The sequence below is a fragment of the Anabrus simplex genome, chromosome 10, assembly GCF_040414725.1.
Source record: "Anabrus simplex isolate iqAnaSimp1 chromosome 10, ASM4041472v1, whole genome shotgun sequence".
In the NCBI taxonomy this organism is placed as follows: Eukaryota; Metazoa; Arthropoda; class Insecta; order Orthoptera; family Tettigoniidae; genus Anabrus; species Anabrus simplex.
In genome coordinates this window covers 74947814-74971055 of record NC_090274.1, presented here as the reverse complement: position 1 = coordinate 74971055, position 23242 = coordinate 74947814, and the positions used below count along the sequence as shown (strand labels likewise).

Below are 23242 nucleotides of genomic sequence, written 5' to 3'. Positions count from 1 at the left end.
TGGTTCCGACCAATAAAAGCGCAAGAGGACATTAGGGTAACAGAGATAGGGAATCTGCCAGCTGAGCGACTGCCCTAAATGCAGATCAATGGTGACTGATTGATTGATTGATTGATTGATTGATTGATTGATTGATTGATTGAGAACAAGAGTTGAGCAAGGGAGGTCGGATAGGATAGACGATAGTGAGGAGCCTGGCACAAGTGGAAGCAATTCCGGGACTCAGCTAAGAGCCTCGTGGTCACAACCCACGCTCCGAAGTTAGGAGCTCCTGAGGCCCCTGTCAGTCGCCTTTTATAACAGGCAGGGGATACGGTGGCTGTTATTCTACTGCCCCCATCCACAAGAGGAATCTACTCTGGGTTGTGACCACGATGCCCTTAGCTGAGTCTTGACACTGCCTTCACTTACTTGTGTCAGGCTCTCACTTTCTTCTACCCTATCCAACATCCCATTGTCAACACTTGTTCTTTTCCGACCGCGACGGCATTAGCACATTCGAAGCCTAGAAAGTTTTTAATTTGCACGCACATTGTGGCCTTCATCTTTCTTTGGCCGATACCTTCATTTTTCGAAGTGTTGGACCCCTTCCATTTGTTTTCTTCTGATTAGTGGTTGCCCAGTTGTACTTCCTTTTACAACAATAATCGCCACCACCACTTTGTACTATATAGCTGCAGAGGTTATCAATAAACTAGTTAAGAGTGGCTAGGAACATCACTTTTGTTGCATATGTGCAGAGTATTTTTGCCTTAGAGCCCAAAGAAATGACCACATGAAAGGTATAACATAATTTAATGCACTCAACCCAAGAGACACAAGAGACATTCCGCGTTGGTCAACATACTGGGGTAACCTTTTAGAAACGCAGTATCGGTAATTACTTTATTAAGAAAGGATTATGTTTCTTATTAATAACATCTGTCAGATACATAATCTGATTGACTGAAACAGAATATTATGATTACCGGTACATGAAATACTGAACTTAAGAAAGTAATTACCGATACTGCGTTTCTAAAGGTTACAGTAAGACCAAGTTGTAAAGAAGTAAAAGAGTAGGACATGAGCTTTACTGCTGATTCTTCTTTCTAAAAAAAATGTAATTCAGGCTCTGTTAACTATCGTCCTATTCAAATATCTGTGAACGTATTCAAGTCATTTAAGTGTTGTACAGTTATATATACATGAACAGTAAATGCCCAATTAAATTATATATTAAAATAATTGGTATTTTGTTTTATTTCAATGTACGGCACCGAAATTCTCTAAATTCCAAATACACTTGCCTTTGGTTACATCGCTTAAATACCCAATATGGCGCCTCCATAAGTAGTATTCGCGACTTGACCTCCCTAGACAGACCTTGGTCAGAAGGCTGTTCCTAGCCAAGATATAAATTCCAAGAATTAGAGTAGAAACTGTCATGGTTGGTTCCACTGCAAATGTGTCAGTATACGAGACGTTGAATTAAATGTCGTAAAATCTGAAAAAACAAGTTTGGGAGTGTGCTCGTTGAGAAAAAGAAACGCGAAATAGTGTACATAGCTTGGAACTAGCAAAAACACCACCTATCGGTGACATCTATCGGCTCCTACTTGAGGTGAAGGAAGAAAATGCAGAGGTTAAGAAATCATGTGTAGAGGATGAGGGAGAGTTAGGCAAAAGTTTGGAGTTAGCTCACGTAAAGTTGGATGAGAATGCAACATTCATTAAAAACCAGTCAGAATTAATAAATCAATGCATGGAGAAAATGGAGAAATTGTGAGAAGATGATTTAAATCTTAAGAAGTAATTATAAGACACGCAAATACAGTTAGATGAACTCGATCAGTATGGTCGTCGAAACACTTGAAATTTTAGGCATACCTGAATGAGTTAATGAGGATGTTCATGAAATAGTTAAGCACCTAGGTTGAGTATGAAATGTGGAGGTCAAGAATGAATAGCTTGATGTATGTCATAGGTTGAAGAGGCAATTCCATCAAGCTTCAGGTGCCAATGTAGTTTAGTGTGTACAGCGTAGTGTCAAGAATGAACTCATTCTAAAATGCAAGGTTAAAAAGGATTTAAATGCGTCTCATCTCGGATTCTCTGAGTATAATAAGGTGTACATAAACCATAGTTTGATGTCCCTACGAAGAAAGGTCCTTGGCCAAGCTCGATAAATTAAGGAGGAGAGAAATTACGTTTTTCTATGGCTATACCATGGAGGTAAACCTTGATGATGTGAATGGATTAAATGAGACTGTGTAGCTGTTGTATTTTCAAAAAAAATGATTTTTAATGTAATTAATATTTAGTATGAGAATGTAAGAGGGTTAAACAGTAAAATTTTGGAGTTTTATATTAACAACAGTGAATCAGTACACGATATTCGCTTGATTATGGAAGCATGGTTACAATCTCATGTTGCAAACAGCAAACTGCCTAGTAGGCATTTTAATGTGTATAGAAAGGATCGTAGAGGTACAAAGAAAGGAGGAGGGGAAATAATAACTGTTAAAGGTTCCACAGTATCAAGACAAATAACGCTAGATATTGGTGATACTGAAGCAGTTTGTGTAAGAGTTATAATTAATGGTCACAGCTGTGTAATAATGCCAGTGTATTTTCCATCTGCAACGAAAGTGGAAATATACTTGGATTCCTATAGATTGAAATTAATAAGGACCTTTTAAAATTGAGAACTTATTACAGCTGGTGACTTTAATATGCCATTAATTACTGGTGAGCAAAGTAATCTTGTAAATTTTCGACCTGCACATAGATCCTTCGCGGAGTTTATGTCATTATATCAGCTGCACTTGGTCAATAATGTTCTTAATTCAAATTGAAATACACTTGATCTTATTATTAAGAATGTTAACACATTAACAGTATATAGAGATGAGTGCCCTTTAGTTAAGGAGGATAGTTAGCATCCTGCAATTGTAGGCACACTACTATTAAACAGAGTGTGTAGCCATGTTTTCCAACAACCAAAACAATCTAAGCAGTTATTTGACTTTAGAGGGGCTAATTTCTTTCAAATGTATAAAATATTTGAACAAATGGGTTGGTCTAGGACTGTAGAATTTACAAACGCTGACCAGGCTGCTGATTATTTTTATGCTCAAGTACACTCTGATTTTGTGAAACGCCACCAATGAAGAATTTTCACACCAAGAAGAAACATCCTCCATGGTTTTCTGAAGACATGATAAATAACCTGAAACTCATGGAAATCCATAGAAAGCGAGGGAAATATTCAGAGTATAGTAGGGTAATATTTAGCCAGTTAAGGATAGTAACGAAATATATGATCAATAAAGCGTATAAGAATTACACTATATTTCTAGACTTGAAGAGAATATCAAAAGTGATGTCAATCAGTTCTGGAGCTATATGAAATGCAAAAGAAATACCAAGGAAAGTCTACAACAGGGCATGAAATTTAACAATATCTCACTTACTGATAGCAAAAGTATAGCTGATGGCTTTGCAACCTTTTTTGAATCGGTATATTCGAAATCATCACCTACCTGTCATATCCCTGACACATCTGATTTACACTTAAGAAAATGGAAATTGCAACACCATGAAGGCATTGGTCGTTTCTGTTGATTTTCAAGATATGGAACGATATCATGTAGGTATGTAAACGATCAAAGTTTCAGACCCATTGGATTGTTGCTACAGGTCTCTCCACGTGATTGGTTGCGGAGGAATCAACTCCAGTATACGGACTCTGGTGTAGCGTAGTTGACTTGCAGTCTGTGCAGTGAAGTGTTCCCCACCAAACATGCCTCGACGACAGAGAAGGGCACGCTATCAACAACTGTCGCCGTTTGAGAGGGCTCGGGTAATTGGGCTGTGTGAGGCTGGATCGCTAAGGACTGTCGCTTCACGTGTTGACCGACAGGCATCTACGGTACAACATGTATGGCAGCAGTGGTCAAATGAAGGCACCCACACTCATAGACCTGGCACAGGCCCAGCGCAACAGACAAATGTGAGAGAGGATCGCCGCATCATTCGCATGGCCCGAATGGAACCCCATGCAACAGCAGCGCATTTCGAGCAGCTGTGGCACCCCACGTAACACAACAAACAGTTGGCAATCGCCTGCGTGCAGCTGGCTTACGAGCCCGTGTCCCTGCAGAAGGTGTTACATTGACCCCACAACAGCGACGTGTAAGGCTGGCCTGGTGTCGAGAAAGATCGACGTGGGTCGACGAATGGCATTGGGTCGTCTTTAGTGATGAATCGCGCTTCTGTCTTGCCCGCAGTGATCGCCGGAATCGTGTGCGCCGACGTACCGGGGAGAGGGGCCGCCGAGATCTTATTGTCGAGAGGCACACAGGGCCATCACCAAGCATTATAGTCTGGGGAGCTATTGGCTTTAATGTGAAATCAAAATTAGTGCTTGTTGAGGGCACTGTGACTGCTCGACAGTACGTTGATAGGGTACTCAATCCAGTGGTTGTCCCTATGATGGTGAACATTGCTAATGGGATGTTTCACCAGGACAATGCCCGGGTTCAGACTGCACGCATCTCCAGAGAAGCTCTCCACGACATCACAACCTTAGAATGGCCCGCCACATCCCCGGACCTCAGTCCTATTGAGCATGTGTGGGACATGATGGGTCGACAACTGGCCAACCGTCCTCAGCCACCCACAACTCGGCAACAACTGACCCGTGCAGTGCAGCAAGCATGGGCCACAATTCCTCAGGAAGAGTTCCAGGGCCTTATTGACTCCATGCCTCAACGAATTCATCAATGTATTGCAGCTCGTGGTGGGCACATCCTGTATTGATTGTTGTCCAAACTTGCGGTCAGAGGGACCTGAAAGTGTAATCATCGAATCAAACCGAACACACGTCCTGCATGTTCAATTGCAGCAATGTAGCACCACTCCTTCCGGGTGTTGTAATTTCCATTTCCTTCAGTGTATATGTTAATTACCTGTTATCTTTAGGATTCATGGATGAAAAAGAATATATGTTAGCTATTAAAAAATTAAGACCTAAAAGTTCATGTGGTGTTGATGGAATACCGCCGTACCTACTGAAAGCATTTTCGAATGTGTTGGATTTCCCCTTACAAGCCTTATATAACATTGAGGGAAAAACACAAACCTTTCCAAAAGTATGGAAGGTAGCGAAAGTATGTCCGGTTTTTAAATGTGGGGACAGTAAAAATATTGAAAACTAATGCCCTGTTTGTACTTTAAAGTGCACCGTCTAAAGTATTTGAGCAAATAATGTACACGCGTATACTTAATCATGTGACGGTCGGTATTCATATCAATCAGCAAGGTTTTATGCCCGGTAGATCAACTACGAATAATCTATTAAAATTTATAAAATATGTGTATGCCCTTTTGAAAAATCAAGGACAGGTCGACGTAATATACACAGATTTCTCTAAGGCTTTCAACAAATTAGATAATTACATTACCTAGCAAACACTGGAAACAAACTTCGGGATCGCTAAATTTGAGAAGAAATTGAGAATGCTGCTATTATATGTTTTTAATAAAATGGCGTCTTTCCATCACTAATTTCATGCATTTCATCTGGCACATTGTCTCCTCTCAAACTTGGTTTCTCAAGATGGTTTGCTCCTCTCGTAGCCATTTATTTCTACAAAAAAACACACTGCCAGCCTGAATTTTGAACAAAGTGTTTTCACCCTGTTTTTTGGATTGTTATCAAACTAAATATTTTAGACTAAGAGGTCCGCAACCTCACCACAAGCACTTATTGTTCGCTTCCGTGTGCATCATTTTGTTTTCTTTTCTTTTCTTCTTAGGCTTGCAAACTTTTCGGAATCAATTACGTTTTATATTAACCTTTTTTCATTGAACTTACCTCAGTGGGTTATTTATTGCTCCTTCTGAATGTAAATATTGTGCGGTATATTGTTATTCTTTTTATTTCCGTCATGTATCCTTTGCCTTTCATTTGTTCCTTCATTATGCTTTTTAGCACATCCTTAGCTGTATTGTAGATTACTTTACCCCCCGGCCTTATTCAACCGAAATGTCTCAAATGAACCGAAACATGTTTGAATTTTATTGCTCCATCTAATGATGGAATTCTGTTTTGTATTGAATTTAATCGTTTCCGTTGTAAATTAGATCATGGCATTTAAATGAGAAAATTGGCGTGTTTTGTTCTGACCCATCCTTGGTTAAAACTGCTTGCATCTTGTCTTAGTGCACGGAAACAATATGTTTGTTGTCATCAAGATGAGTCTTACGCACACAATGTTACTTCTGGTGTACCACAAGGGTCTAACTTGGCCCTTTATACTTTATTTTATATATTAACGAAATGCCCACTAGAATAAGATTTTCTCAATGTTTATTAAATGCTGATGATGTCAAACTTTTCAAAGAGATTCAAAATGTTGATGATATGTTGAAATTACAAGGTGATTTGGATTACTTATACGCATGGAGTATTGAAAACTGTTTGCGACTTAATATAAATAAATGCTTTTTCCTTCTGACTTCAAATAAGAAAATTACATTGAATTACAAATATACAATTAATAATGAAGAATTCAAACGTTCTCTCTGTTAATGACTTAGCGGTAATTATTACAAGAAATTTACCTTTCAAGGAGTGCATTATTATCATGGTTAATGATTCCTATAAGAAATTGTTTTTTTAATTAGAAACTTAGGAGATTTCACTAAATGTATGCACTCACCTTACTGTTCAATAGCATTGTCCGATCAAAATTGAGTATTCATGTATAATTTGATCTCCATGTTATAAATATTATCAAAATAAAGTTGAAAGAATGCAGAAACGCTTTTTAAGATATCATTATTATAAAAAACATTCCTTTTAGAAATTATGATTCATTGATTTTTTTGTTGAATGAATTTAAATATGTATTGCTAGCCAGTTGGCATGTAATGGCTCAACAAATTTATCTCCATAAGATTCTTAATGCATTAATTGATGATAATAGTTTGCTTCACAAGTTATGACTTAATGTTGTCTGTCTGTCTATCTGTCTGTCTGTTAGGTCATCAGTTCAGAGGCTGTTTGGATCCTCAAACAGCATCACCAAAGGCTATGCAGTTATAGGGAAACCACAAAAACCAATGGCAGTACCAAAATGAGGCGTACTAGGCAAGATGAGGAGTGAGGTAGTTTGCCATTGCTTTCCTCACTGGGCCAGACAGTGCTATCGTAGCACAACTAACCCTATGAGCAACACCTTTCATGACACTCAGACACACTGGTTGTGCTCTGAATATCATTAATCAGCACCACCCATACCCCAGCAGCTTCCATATTGTCACAGCCATGAATGGGACTGGGACTTCAGTGGAAGCTACACTTTGCTCTGGCCTGTGCCAAGAGATGGATGCAAAAGTACTGTAACCATCAAGAAATGACAGCAGGCAGGACTTAATGTTAGAAGGGGAAATTTAAGATTTTGGCAACTGTTCATAACTCCAGTCTCCAAAACTGTATTTTTTAAGTACTCTCCGTTTATCAATATGTGTGTGAAACATACAATAACGTAATTCATAAATATCATCTAGATCTTGACTTTGTGTGTGAATATGACACATATGTAAGTATATTAACAGAATTGTACTTGTTAAAAGTGATTTGTTTATATGTATGATATTTACATGATTTGGTTGCAATTTATTTTTTAAATGTAGTAACAGACTTCTGTATATGAAATACTGCTTCATCCATTTCACCATCTCATTTACATAGCACTTTCATATTTTCTTCTTTTTGGTATTTCTGTGTGATTTGTGTCAAATAATTTGTAAAAGCCACCTATAATTGGAGTGTGTGTCTGTTGGTGGCACATTTAATTAATTAATAAATAAATAACTATATAAATAAATAAATAAATAAATAAATAAATAAATAAATAAATAAATAAATAAAAAATAAAATGCTACTAAGATTTAAAGTTCACTTCTGACTATCATTCTTAGACCACACAGTATTTCAAGACTGAAGAAGCTAGTGCTCTACCACCTAAGCTACTCAGCCTAAGTTAGTCTGCAATGTTTCAACATCTCCTCTGTCCAGTGATCCTTAGGTCAGCCCTTTAGGCTGACAGTGGAGTCTACACAAACTTGATAGCTATCTTTCAACACATTTTTTAAATTCTGAAGTCAAAGCTTTAATCTCTAAGTGATTTAAACATTATGGTATGCAATTAGAAGCCTCTAAAGTTCAAGTATATAAGCTCAAATAGTTAAAATCAACAAGTGAGCGACTCTGTGGTCGCTCAGCTCTGAGATCGACCTCCATTAGGTCTATATAAGCAATATAGGCATTACACCACATCCCTCATCTCATGAGCCATGATCAAACCAACAAGTTCGGACCATGAGTGAAGTACAGGAGACAGAATTTGAGAATGATCTGGATGGACCTGTGCTCATCTTGAACCCAAGGTATTGGGATATCGAGGACTTCACTCCACATCTTGTCTGCAGAAGGAGCTATTCAACATATAAATAGCAAATTCAATATTGTTGAGGGCTAGGGGTACAAAATCTAATTAAGCAAAGCTGTACTTACTTGTCTTCTTCTTTGAAGCAAGCGACCAACTGACCTACTGTGTGTTCATCTACACTTATTTCATTCTTAATATCGCTGGAAGGCTGCAAGGAAAAAATATGCAAAACAAAGTAAGAAATGTAGAGTAAACAGGTAACAAGAGTAAAAGTTTATAAATTGACATGACATAGCTGAAAAATAAACTGCATAGCTCCATAAAAACTATCAATTTACTCTCCCAATGTAAAAAGGAAACAAGCAAACAAGTGTCAAGTCAAAATTATATGAATAACAGGAACAAGAAAACGAACTCCTTATAAGATGAAAGAGAGCAAAGGAAGAAGAAAAACTTGAAGGACAACAATAACCTCAGAAATACTTTTCTTCTCTTCCAACAACTTCCTCTCATCATGTTCATCCTATTACGTTTTCTTAAATGACTGGTCACTTTTTCGCTTTCTGTGTTACCACAGATGACTCTGATCGTCAGATAGACATACATTGGATCTTAACCTGCGAAAGGTCAATCTCTTGACAACCATGTTAGTTTGTACAACAAATAGTCAGTTGTTGGACTTTTCATTTACTTCAGACAATCTGAAGGCTTTATTAATATAGATATACAACATTTACATTCCGATTTTTTAGGACAATGCTGGCCGTGTTTTCTACGGATAGCAAGTACACTGCAATTCCAGAAGCCCCAGAATTGATTCTTGGAGAAGTCAAGGATTATTATCAGACTCTGACGGCCAGTTGCTCGTCCAGTCAGGCTGTATGAGAACAAAGAAGTTGTTAATTGATAGAGAGGTAGAGTCCTTAGTCTAAAAAGCCAAAAATAATTGCCATGAAAATGTATTTTGCTAATCACACACCGACATATAAACTGCAGGCCATCAGGCTGAGCAGGGGTCACTTGACAGGGTAATGCCTATCAGAGGTGTAGAACCACAGGTTTTGGTTTGGTATTAAAAGGACTCTTTTCAGAGAGTTTAAAACAACCTAGTATGTTTTCTATACATGACCAGAACACCCTAACCTTTTTTTTTTAAACTATCATTCAACTGAAGTGGTCTACACTTGACTTTGTATGCAATGTTAGATTAATGTTACATCTCAGGTTTCTGAAAGAGAGGAACCTCACAATCTGCTTCCTCACAAGTGAACCTTCCACTGTTCTAACAAAGGTGAAAGGATTCAATTTAGTTAAACTTCATTGATTATCATTGTTACCATGTCACTGGTTTCTAAATGCAGACGCCTGCAATGCCCGCGTCGTTGCTGAGACGATGTCTCGAGTTGCTCCAAGGTATCGGACTCCCCTTTCACCTTTGCTGTTCGTAGTTTACATGGATCATCTGCTGAAAGGCATAAAATGGCAGGGAGGGATTCAGTTAGGTGGAAATGTGGTAAGCAGTCTGGTCTATGCTGACGAGTTGGTCTTAATGGCAGATTGTGCCGAAAGCCTACAGTCTAATATCTTGGAACTTGAAAATAGGTGCAATGAGTATGGTATGAAAATTAGCCTCTCGAAGACTAAACTGATGTCTGTAGGTAAGAAATTCAACAGAATTGAATGTCAGATTGGTGATACAAAGCTAGAACAGATCAATAATTTCAAGTATTTAGGTTGTGTGTCCTCCCAGGACGGTAATATAGTAAGTGAGATTGAATCAAGTTGTAGTAAAGCTAATGCAGTGAGTTCGCAGTTGCGATCAACAGTACTCTGTAAGGAGTAAGTCAGCTGCCAAACGAAACCATCTTTACATCGGTCTGTTTTCAGACCAACTTTGCTTTACGGGAGCGAAAGCTGGGTGGACTCAGGATATCTTAATCATAAGTTAGAAGTAACAGACATGAAAGTAGCGAGAATGATTGCTCGTACAAAACGGGCAGGAACAATGGCAGGAGGGTACTCGGAATGAGGAGATTAAGGCTAATTTAGTAATGAACTCGATGGATGAAGCTTTAGGCATAAACAGGCTTCAGTGGTGGGGTCATGTGAGGCAAATGGAGGAGGATAGGTTACCTAGGAGAATAATGGACTCTGTTATGGAGGGTAAAAGAAGTAGAGGGAGACCAAGACGATGATGGTTAGACTCAGTTTCTAACGATTTAAAGATAAGAGGTATAGAACTATCTGAGGCCTCGGCACTAGGTGCAAATAGAGGATTTGGGGCGACGTTTAGTAAATTCACACAGGCTTGCAGACTGAAAGCTGAAAGGCATAACAGTCTTTAATGATAATGTACGTAATGTATGTATGTGCGTATGTCATTGATTATTTCATAAACAGCAATATTCAAGTGAATTCTTCAATCTAAACCTTACTAATGAGTAATGACACTTGAAAGATCATAACTAATGTCGTATATTTTGAAATTAACAACCAGCAAAAGACAAGGAACTCCCATTGTCCTGTGTAGCAAATGCTGCAAACAAACAAAGATCCATAGCACATGGATACCATTTCCCTGGAAAATCTCAAGGCTCAACTTATCTCAGATGAGTCTCTTCAGAAGCACATGTAGAATTATATTGACTTTAATGTAAAATTTTATACAGTAAAGGCAACCCCATTTGTTCACAACAACAAAGCTTTAAACAACAATCTATTTTAACTTCATGAGAAGAAACATGCCTGAAACAGGCGATTCTCCAGATGTATCCATAAAACATTTTCAATGGACTGGTCATATGAAGATTAAGGAGTCCACAGATGGATGAAAACAGGAATGATGTTTAATTAGCTCTAGAAAATGAAGGCGAACTGAAGTACGGGAGATAAGATGGTTGGAACTTTAAGAGTGACAACAGTGCTGATGAGACGCCATGCAATGGAATGTAATAATGTCACTGACAAGCACACGTTAGTTGTACCTTACCTCAGAGCATACCTTCACACATCACACGCATGCAAACTGGCATAATGAACACAGGCTCGGTTTAGCTGGCAATATATGTCAGTGTTGTCACGATGCTTTTGAAACAGGAACAATGGAATTGGTTCAAGATTGATTGTGCCAGAGGTTGTACAGCACGAGAGTGTCCTCAAGGTGTTCAAGAAGCTTGCAGCGAAACTGCATAGCCTTACAGGACAGTGTCACGGTGGGTAAAAGCCTTTAACGAGGGACGCCAATGAGTGGCAGACGTATGTCAGCCAAGTCATCCAAGTATCAGTGAAGGAGAAGTGCATGCTCTTGCCGTGTTAATGGACACTGGTCGATGTCATATGATATGTGAGCTGGCCCGAGACACCGGGTTAGCGAATACGACTGTGCTCCATATTAGAAGGAACACCTGGGCATGAGAAAAATTTCATAAAAATGGGTTCAGCGTGATTGAACGGAAATGCAGAAATGATTATGATACAATGTTGCTCGTAACCATTTGGAGTACAGTAAGTACAAAGAAGAGGCTTTCTTATGCAATATCATTACGCTGGATGAGGCATGGGCTAAATTGTATGAGACACAGCTGAAATGCTGATCGAAATAATGGCATCATGATGGCATACCACAAAGACTGAGAGTTCGTGAGAACCCCAGCCATGCGAAAGTTGTTCTTATACTAATGTATGTCTGATGGTTTTATCCTGATGCACTGTGTTCCTCCACAGCATACCGTCAATGTGTATTGCCCATCATTTTCCATGACAACGCACGGCCGCGTACAGTGCAAACGAGGCTGACTTGTTCAGTCGATGGGGCTGGGAATTGCTGTACCATATACTATAATCCACAGATTCAAGCGGTTGTGACTTTGACTTGATTCACAAGATGAAGGAACTACTTTCGGGCCTTTGCTCCAGAACTGTTTCAGAGATTGGTCAGGCAGTAAACTGCTCCATTCGAACTATCAACATAACAGGTGCTGCAATAGATATTTTATGATGTCCACAGTGTTGGTAACAAGATGTACACTGTGCTGGTGACTACTCTGAGGGACAGGAAATCATGGTATAACATTCATATCTCTTGTATGAGTTGTAATTGAATATTTCTATTTACAACTTGCTTCATGGTGCTCTAACACAGATAGGTCTTATGGCAATGGTGGGGTAGGAAAGAGCTAGCAGTGGGAAGGAAGCAGTCTTGGCATTAACTCATTGGCGCCGACATACGGAACCGTTCCTTACGCCGCCAAATGGGACCGATCACTGACAATACGGGACTGTTCAGTACCAACCTATAAACGTTTGTAGTTTTATTTACTAGCAAGTGATAAGTCTTGCGTTGCATGTATTACTCTTTGAAGTTCAGTGAAACTTCTAGACTAGTTTCCAAAAGTTAAGCATAATCACTACACGGGCCATACCACCTGATAGGAATGTCAGACAGATTGCTGAACAAACAGAAGCTGAATAACACACCATATGTCACACAACTTGTCCCAAAAAACAGTTTCAATAAGGTTCTGATAGCGAAGGTACACCTTTGCCAACAACTAATAAAACTTGGCAATGCCTTCCATAACAAAATATGCTGTTAATAGAGTGTATGTTTACCCCTAACAGCCACACATGCTTTGCAATGACGTGGCATGCTCTCTATCAGATGGTCCAGGAGCTCCCTCGGAGGTCAATCCCATTCCTCCAAAAGGGCAATGCAAAGGTCCTGGAGGGTCCTTGGTAGAGGCTGAGAGGATGCAATTCGCCTCCCCAAAGCATCCCAGGCATGTTCTATAGGATTCAGACCCGCAGACCTCGCTGGCCAGTCCATATGATGAATGTCTTCCCCAGTCACAATTTCATCCACCAGAGCAGCGCGGAGCGGTCGGGCATTATCGTCCATTAAGTGTCTGGAACAACCGCAGCTCTGAGGAGTCGAACATGTGGTTTCAGTACCTCATCCCTGTCTCTCCGAGCACTAAGAGTGGTCCTCGGACTACCCATGAAGATGTGCAAGTCTGTATGGTTATTCAACATGATGCCGCATCACACCATGACGCCACCACCACCATACTGGTCCTGTTCCACGATGTTCCTGTGGTTGTATCGGCTACCGGGTGCTCTCCAGATTAATGTGCGATGGGAATGGTTCTCCAAACTGAAGCGGGATTCATCTGGGAAGAGCAGATGCCTCCATTTATTCATGGGCCAGTTTCAATGTTGATGGCTCCCTCCACAGTAAACGAGCCCATCTCGGTGCTGGACTGAACGGGACGCACACCGCAGGATGTCGGAAAATGGCCCTGCTGTTCTGAGCATCTGGTACACAGTTTGTGGGGAAATTGCAACCCCTGCAACAGCTGAAATCTCCACCAACGATTGTCTTGCAGATGTATTGCGATTTTGTCAGGCGGTTAAGGCGAAATATCGGTCGTGCTGTGGAGTGGTTACCCATGGTCAACCTGGTACTGGCCTACGAATAACATTTCCTGTCTCAAAATTGTCTCCAAAGCCTGGAAGTGAAACTTTGTGGCACATTCAAGGATACGGTGACTTCGGTCTGTGTCTGGCCTGCTTTCAGGGGACCGATTATTCTACCCTGCAAAACGGGGTCCAAATGGCGTCGTTGTGTCATTATGTTGTCACGATCACCACGAGGTTACAATCTGCACACTATAACAGGGCAAACACAACTGAGGGAATATGGGGCGCAGGCACTGGCTGTGTTTACCTCACGGTTACGCCGCTTGTCAAAGCTGGCAACACTCCTTTCCTATACAGAGTGAATATATAAGGTTGGTAGGTGCATATCACAGAGATAAGTTTTTTAAGGTTCAACCTCTTCAATACAAATTACGAGTTGTATAATATATTATTTGCAACATTTATTTAATAACGGTACTGGTTTCGAAATTTAAATGTCATCATCAGCCATGAAATACATTAACCACACAATTGAGAAAGGACATGATAATTAAAATTGATGTTATGATACATAAATACATACATAGTTTATTAACAATAAAAGGATTAAAAGTTCTGACATGTTATCGATGTATAAAGATCTTTTACATAAAATCAGCTTCATGGTCCATATCGCACTTACACATATTCACAACTAAGTATTTCTTTATTTTTCCACCTTGTCGATACACTAAATTGCTTAAGGCAACTTATTGGTTAAAAGTAGTACATGTTTCGTATATTATAAACATCTTCAGCCACGTAACACTGTTTAGAAGAACAATTCATGTAATGACAAATTATCAATGCTTAGAGGAAGTGTCCTTAAAATTAACATAAGATTGCTAGGGGGCTTTACGTCGCACCAACACAGATAGGTCTTATGGCGACGATGGGATAGGAAAGGCCTAGGAGTTGGAAGGAAGCGGCCTCGGCCTTAATTAAGGTACAGCCCCAGCATTTCCCTGGTGTGAAAATGGGAAACCACGGAAAACCATCTTCAGGGCTGCCGATAGTGGGATTCGAACCTACTATCTCCCGGATGCAAGCACACAGCCGCGCGCCTCTACGCGCTCGGCCAACTCGCCTGGTAACATAAGATTGACAATATTTAAAAAAACTTAAGAGAAATTATATAAATTCTTTCTACAATTGAAAGCAGTTGTCAAGGAAACACTCGTATAATAATCCATAGAGAATATGTCCTAATGAGTATCTACATATGAAAAAATTATGGAAATTAAAGTCAGACAGTCCGTTCATTCTAGCCGGTCGATTTCCTTCATTATTTTTTAAACTAACAGGTAGTCACGCAGAGATTTGTCATCAGGTACTAAAAATCACTTATCTTCCGCCTTCCTCAAATTATTTGAGTTTTTTCAATTTTTTGTCTCTTTGAAGCAATCATATCTTTGGTTCTAATTGCGTTACGGAGTTCATTTTGGCCTAAGAACACTCAGTGGACCAAGCTCTTTCATTTCAGCTCTTAACTATTCAAACTGGTTGATTCTGAGGAAAGTTATAGTGCACATTCTATTTGATGTCTCATTTCTTCAACATTTTTTCTCATTGAAGCAATCATATCTTTCGTTCTAATTGAGGTACGCAGTTCGTTTTGGTGTAGAAACACTCAATGGATCAAGCGCTTCCTTTTGAGGTAATAACTACTTAAATTGGTAGATTCTAAGAAAAGTTATGAGTACATTTGTCTCGATGCCGAAGATCTTTGAAGGACTTTTTAACATTTCGGCGCATAGTGTTGTTCCAAGGAAGATTTAATTGACTTTCTTTGTGTGATGTATTTTCAAGTGTATAGTTGACATAATATCACATTTGATTACCACGGCAGATTGTGTGCTTTATTTGAATAACTCCAAACTTTGTAAATTCAACCGTGAGGATAGTAACGAACAACACCATACTTTGTACATTGTGGGCAGAGCCAGCAGGAAACTGCTAGTCTATATATATATATAAAATTATGAAAACTAAAGTCAGTCAGTCCGGCCATTCTATTCGGTTGATTTCCTTCATTCTTTTTTAACTGAAAGGTATTCATGCACAGATTTGACATCAGGTACTATAAATCACTTAACTTCCGCCTTCCTCAATTTGTTTGATTTTTCAATTTTTGTACCTTTGAAACAACCATATCTTTGGTTCTAATTGAGGCATGGAGTTTGTATTGCCCTAGGAACACTCAGTGGATCACGCTCTTTCATTTCAGCTCTTAACTATTCAAATTGGTTGAATCTGAAGAAAGTTATGAGTGTACATTCAATTTGACGTCTCGTTTCTTCAACATTTTTTTCTCATTGAAGCAATCATATCTTTCATTCTAATTGACGTATGAAAAACACTTAGTGGATCAAGCACTTCCTTTTCAGGTAGTAACTACTTAAATAAGTAGATTCTGAGAAAAGTTATGAGTTCATTTGTCTCCATGACGAAGATCTTTGAAGGACTTTTTGACAGATCGGCGCGAAGCGTTGTCCCAAGGAACATATAAATCAATTTCTTTGTGTGATGTATTTTGAAGTGTTTTGAAGACATAATATTACATTCTATTACCACACCTGACCATATTCTTTATTTCATTAACTCGAAGCTTTGCAAATACATCCGTGAGGATAGTAACCAACAACACCATACCATGCACAATGCGGGAAACTGCTAGTTCTTTTTTTTTTAAAGTTCATGAAGGAAAAAAGGTCAATTTATAAATTAAAAACTACACATTTATAAGTAATTGTCGAAATGAAGAAATCCAGAATTCATAAGATGACTCCTGTTACTATTGCAGATGAAATTTTGCTAATTCTTAGTTGTCAATTCTTTTTAAACCTGCTTTCCTCTGGAGCAGTATTTCCTGTCATTTTTTGTGGTCTAGTGTCTAATGTAGTAGTAGTGATGATGCATTCTCTCTAGTTCACATACTTGAGGAGGTGGAGGAGCGTGGGATATTGGTGTGTCATGAACTTTCTAGTTGTTATATTCAGCTTCAAAGGAGGAATACGTCATAGGGCTATCTGGAAGTGGCGAGATTCCAATTCTTTCCCTGTGATCTTTTTCAAGCATTTTCAAATATATCAGAATTTTATCATATAATGAGTTTCTATATTCTATAGCCTCATTAAGGTTATCGTTTTTCTTTAAAAGTTGGTCTAGATGAATGCATAGATCTTCATATGTATTCATTAAGTTGCCCTTATTTAATTTTTTTATGTTGGTCAGGTCTTGTTCAATGTTGCTAAATTTATGACCTGTGGTAGTAATGTGTATTCCCATAGCTGAGAATCTTCTATGTTTTTAGGCATTCACATGTTTTAATATCTTACTTTAAAATTGCGGCCAGATTGTCCTATGTATGTATTTTTGCACTCAAAGCATGTAAGTTTATATAAATTCGTGAATCATAAAATTTATCTTTTTCCGAGAGATTTACTGTTTCATGGTTGAAAATACTCTGTTTCATGTTGTTATTGGTGGAAAATGCAATTTTGAAATTTTCTCTTAAATAAATTTGGATTATAATATATGTGAACTTGATGTATTTCTCAGTTTTACTAGGTTCCATTACCAATTTAGATTGTAACGTTTAAAAAATTTATTAAATATTTTATCCATCATGTTATTATTGAAACTAGTCAAGAGGGCTTGTTCTCGGATAAACAACAGTTCTTTATTCCTTTCAGATTTGGATAAAGGTATAATAATCATCACTACTACACCAGACACACGACCGTAAAAAAATGACAGGAGATATTGTTCCAGAGGAAAGCAGGTTTAAAAAGAATTGACAACTAGGAATCAGTAAAATTTCATCTGCAATAGTAACAGGAGTCACATTATGAATTCTGGATTTCTCCATTTTGACAATTACTTATAAATGCATAATTTTTAATTGAAGAGATTAGTTAGCTATAGAAACATGAACGGATATTAAGTATAGTAAAATATGTAAAGTACTGACAAAGCAGGAAAGCGTTCTATAGAAATTTAACAGGATTAACCAACATAGTGAAAATAATCAATTCTAATAATTTTCACACCATAAAATGGAAACACATAAAGGATGCGCATTTACTTTCAACTGTTGACAAGGACTTGGACTTTGATGTGAAAATTCAAAGAAAATGAGGTGGAGGAGAGGAACTAGTGAAGCACCCCATGATATTGGAAGATACATATCGTCAAGACCAAGTCCTTGCATGTTTCCTCGTATTGTGATGGACTACCAAGGGTTATAGAAAGATAATGCTGTATCTATTGGATATGGCTATCTTCAATTCATACATTGTGTTCATGAAGGTTACTGGCAGGTGGCTGCATTATACAGAATTTCTGACAGCATTTGCCAAGTGATCGTTGCAGAGTTTGCCCTCCTGCCTAGGTCAACAAAAGCAAAGAACATCCAGTCAACACAGCCACCTGCAGCTTCAGGCAAATGTATGGGGACATTTTCAAGTGCCTATTCCTCCAACAGAAAGAAAGAAACATCCTCCAAGTCCCTGCAAAGTTTGCAAGGGTCATAAAATAAGGTTTGAAGTGAGGTGGCTATGTGAAAAATGTGGTATTCCACTCCATCTGGAGACTTGCATCAAAAAATATCACATGATGATTCACTGCTGAAAACTGAGAAACAGTTAATAAACAGTTAGGCATGGACCTGTGATGTATATAGCTTTGAAAAAAATGCCACTATTGGACCAATCCTCAATACACAAAATTAAAATATGATTTTTGAAAATAAACAGTTTTCTGTCCCTGCAGGTTAGGCTACTAGTCAGGTTCCATTGCATTCATTAAAGTATACTTTCAGAATATGCCTGGTTCAAAACTGGGAAACCACAGAAAACCTTACATGAAGAATGGCTGAAAGAGAAGTGCAAGGATGTTCAAGGATTTATGGTCCTAGCAAAGGTAGAAACTGCATGCAGGAAAATCAAGGAAGCCTTTGGAGAAAGGAAAACTGGGTAAGAAGGAGTAGTGATGGGTGATACAACAGTGCCAATGGATTGGATATGGAGGAACATAGTCAACAGCTTGCTGATAATCCTATGAAACTGCAGTCCAACGATTGGGCTCATTTCGTATGTGCTTCTTTCCCACTGTATCCAAGCAAATCCCCTCAACAAGAGCTCAGGCGGGGAAAACTTCTAGCAAAAAAAAGACAAAGCAGAAATATGGCAGGAACATATCCAACACCAGTATCAAGGTAAGGAAGTAGATTATAGGGTTCGGGAAAAATAAGAGGCTCTTGATGCTAATGAAATTGGAGTCCCAATTTTGAGGTCAGAATTCAAGACATTTTCATAGACCTAAGTATAAACAAGGCACCAGGAATGGATGACATACCCTCAGAATTATCGACTGCCGTAAGAAAACCAGCATGGTGAGGTTATTCCCTTCAGTGCGGAAGATACATGGAAAAAGGAGAATTGCTATACGATTTTTGGCAGAATTATGTTATATCAATTCCCATGAAAGCCGGTGCTACATGTGTGAAAACTATCGCACGATTACTTCAGTATGGAATAACAAATTGACACTGAGTTGGAAAACCTCAGCTTGGCTACAGAAGAAATGAAGCAATCCTGACTTTATGTCTGATCTTAGAGGATTGAATTAAGAAGGACAAGCACACTTACATAGTGTATGTAGAAAAACAAAAGGCATTCATTATCAGATACCAAGAAAGAATAATTTAAAATCTGCACAAAAATCACTATGCTGTGATAAGAATTGCAGACTTTGTGAAAGCAGCAGTGTTCCATAAAGGATTGAGGCAGGACTGGAAGGTCCCCCTCCTACACAATATTCATATACAGGAAAGAGGCAGTAAAGTAAATCAAAGAGGAATTTGGAAAGGGTATCAAAATCAAAGGAGAGGAAATCAAATCTCTGAAGTTTGCTCATGACATTGTTATTTTATCTCAGTCTGCAGAAGATTTGGAGAAACTGTTGAATAGTACAGACAGAGTCATAGGAAAGGAGTTGAAGATCAAAATAAAAAAATCCAAAACGCAAGTAATGGAGTGCAGTACAATGATGTCAGATGATGCACAAAATATTAGATTAGAAAATGAACTTCTGAAGGTAGCAGATGAAATTGTTACTTGGGTAGAAAAAAAACTAATGACAGCAGAAATAATGAGGACATAAAATGCAGACTGCAGGCTAGCACAAGCAAGGAAGTCCTTTCTTCAGAAAATAAATTTGCACTTTTCAAACAGTGATAAACTGATTACTTAGCAGTTTTTGAACACATCTGTCTGGAGCATGGTGTTGTATGGAAGAAAAACATGGACGATGACTAGCTCAGGAAGAAAAGAGGGTAGAAGCTCCTGAAACATAGTGTTAAAAATGAATGCTGAAGGCGAGCTGGGTAGATTGAATCACGAACAAAGAGATATGGAATAAAATTGGTGAGAGACCAGTTGGTTTTTGAGGCAAGTGTAGTCAGTAAGAACAGTAGGTATAGAACAAGATATGAATATGACAAGCAGATCAGAGCAGATGTAGAATGTAGTAGTGAACCATGCTTATCGCATGTTCCACGATTTGACATTTAATTATGTAAATGGCTTCCTTCAGTTTTGTGTGTCAGTCTAATGACGTCCAGTAGGGAGCAGCACACGCTATGTTTTTATCTGTGAGGTCGTTCGTTTTGCCGAGCGATAATTTTTTACTCTGTGGAGTTCTTCTGCTGTTCTATGTGTGGCGGATACTAACAATGGCTGCCGCTATGTTTGGTGTGGCCTTTTTATGCTTTAAATATTCATTCAATGTGTTCAAGCCTGCACCTTTCACGCTAACTGCTATTCGATTTTACCATTGATAATCACAGGTACGTGATAGTTGGTTTATATTTAAATTTGGTGACGAGTTATTCCCGTATGTTACGGTCGATGGCATACATCTTTCCGCTCCGTCGTACGATGTGCTTTGAATGAATGTGTTTGTGGTCTTGTTGTGATAATTGAGAAAGGGTCTCTGTGGTTATGATTTGGTGCACTGCTTGCTTTAATACTACGTGATCCTCATGATGTGCCCCTTGTCTCGACCGCAGGAGATACCAATCCAGGTTGTACAAGGCGCAACATGCCAGTGATGTGAATAAAGTAATGTTCAATCCTGACCTTATGTGTAATTGCACGCCGCACGCAAACATTTGAGTACGTGAGACCCGCTGATAATGACCGTGGAGTCATAATTTATGGTTTGTATTTGACTACGAAATCTGAACGGCCGTTCGTGTTTTATTTTCCCGATACCCTCATTGTGTGTGCGTGAATGTGGTATGCATGTGAGTTCGGATGTGTGGGGGAGAAAAAGGTGATATGTCGATCGACCTGTTGTATTTGTCTTTCAAATTCTGCGCCTTGTTTGGTTTTCAGCGCAGAGCTATATTTATTTACTATTCATGGCTGATGTTCGGCTTGAGTACCCGCCATGTTGGTTTCATATTTACGCATGGGCGTACCTATTGTATTCTTTGGATCTGTCTTGGCTTTGATTGGTCCATGGAGGCTGTGCTCAGTCTCATCTGTCGTTATTCTTATCTGCCTTTTGTTCTCCGGCACGGCTTATTGTTGTACTAACGTTTCTCATTGTTAGTTGCCTGATGTAATATATGGTGCAGTGCCTTGGATATGTGTATCCTGGTAAAACGGGCGACCTGGTTGAATTGTTAACGATGGAAAGGAAGCTGCTGGTAATGCAAGAGTGATGTGTTGAGAGGCAGTGAGCATTTTAAATTACGTATCAAAATTTTTTTTTAAGAGTATTAGCTTGAGTTCACACCAAGTTTCAACTATGTAAAAAAGAACAAGGTATGTCCATGAGTATTACGATTAATTTCCCTATTTATTTTGTGTGATTTTCTTTTCTTGGTTTAATTTTTTTCTCTCATATTTATTTAATAAATCCCCTGGTTTAAACACTTTCTTCTTTTATTTCAAATAGATGTAGTCTTGCCCTTGTTGCCTGATTACAAGGGGGGGTTTTCAGCTCAGGGTTATGTATGTGCCTTGCCCAGTCGACATGATCCGGGCCTCAAATATTGTTCCCCATGAATATTTCACTAAGGTATTGCTTGGATCACTGATTTATGTAGTGATAGATGGGGAGGGTGTGGCTCAGTAGTTAGCTATATATGAAAATAACACCACAGGATAGGGGCACATGACGAACTGTATCAAACCAGTCTTTTGACTGATGACTCTCAAACTATAACAAGTGAGAAATTGTGTCCAGTTTAACAGAGACTGCAATTCATTTCCAACAGGACATGCTGAGAACCCCGTTATATTCATTAATCAAGATGAACAAGCCACTCCAGTGCCTTTATAAAATGGACTGTATTTAAGCCAAACATGGTCATACTGTATTATACCTTTCTCCATATCACCCAGAATTGAATCCCATTAAACTGATATGGGCAAGTGTCAAGAATGGCATTTATGAAAAAATGTGATGTTCAGAATGGAAGCATTTCTATAATTTATGGTGAACAAATTGCTTCTATTACAAATGAGGACTGGAAGTGAAATTTGTGAGCACATAAATAAATTTGAAGATCATTAATTTAACTGAAGGTTTATTGGACCATGGTAAACAAAAACGTGGGAGGTGAAATGGACAGAAATAGTTTTTTTTTGCTAGTTGCTTTACGTCGCACCGACACAGATAGGTCTTTCGGCGACGATGGGACAGGAAAGGACTAGGAGTGGGAAGGAAGCGGCCGTGGCCTTAATTAAGGTCCAGCCCCAGCATTTGCCTGGTGTGAAAATGGGAAACCACGGAAAACCATTTTCAGTGCTGCCGACAGTGGGGTTCGAACCTACTATCTCCCGAATACTGGATACTGGCCGCACTTAAGCGACTGCAGCTATCGAGCTCGGTGACAGAAATAGTGACAGTGATGGAAACACTACTGAAACCGCAAAAGAAAGTTGTAATAAAATTATAGACACTGCCAGCGGAATTGTATGGATAGAGAATATGATAAAACAGTGGGAGGGGCATTCTCTGAGAGATTTAGTATACCTAGATATAGTGACAGTGTATAATTATTGGAAGGATTTGTGAAAGGCTTCTTAAACAGAATACTATAATTTATGATGAGATTGGGTGTTTCATAAGGCATGCATTGTTTAATATCCTCACTTATACCCCTGAACCTAGACCTTGTCACCTTCCACTACAGCCCACTTCCTGTCCAGCACTGAAATTAGTGTTCTCCACAATTTGCAAAAGCTGTACCTAAAGATTGTGACTTTGTCCTCAACACAACAAAAACCAAACCTGATACCCAATGGTCCAAGAGCCCCTGAAGGGCA

The 23242-nt window shown here is 38.8% G+C and overlaps 1 protein-coding gene across 1 annotated transcript in view; it reads right to left on the bottom strand.

The window, feature by feature from the left end:
• Positions 1-23242, bottom strand: part of LOC136882153 (zinc finger protein 480-like) — a 297571-nt gene that overhangs the window by 248951 nt on the left and 25378 nt on the right. The window contains exon 4 of the mRNA XM_068229479.1: positions 8567-8649. Within this exon, the coding sequence (XP_068085580.1) occupies positions 8567-8649 (83 nt within the window). The remainder of the gene's footprint in view (positions 1-8566; positions 8650-23242) is intronic.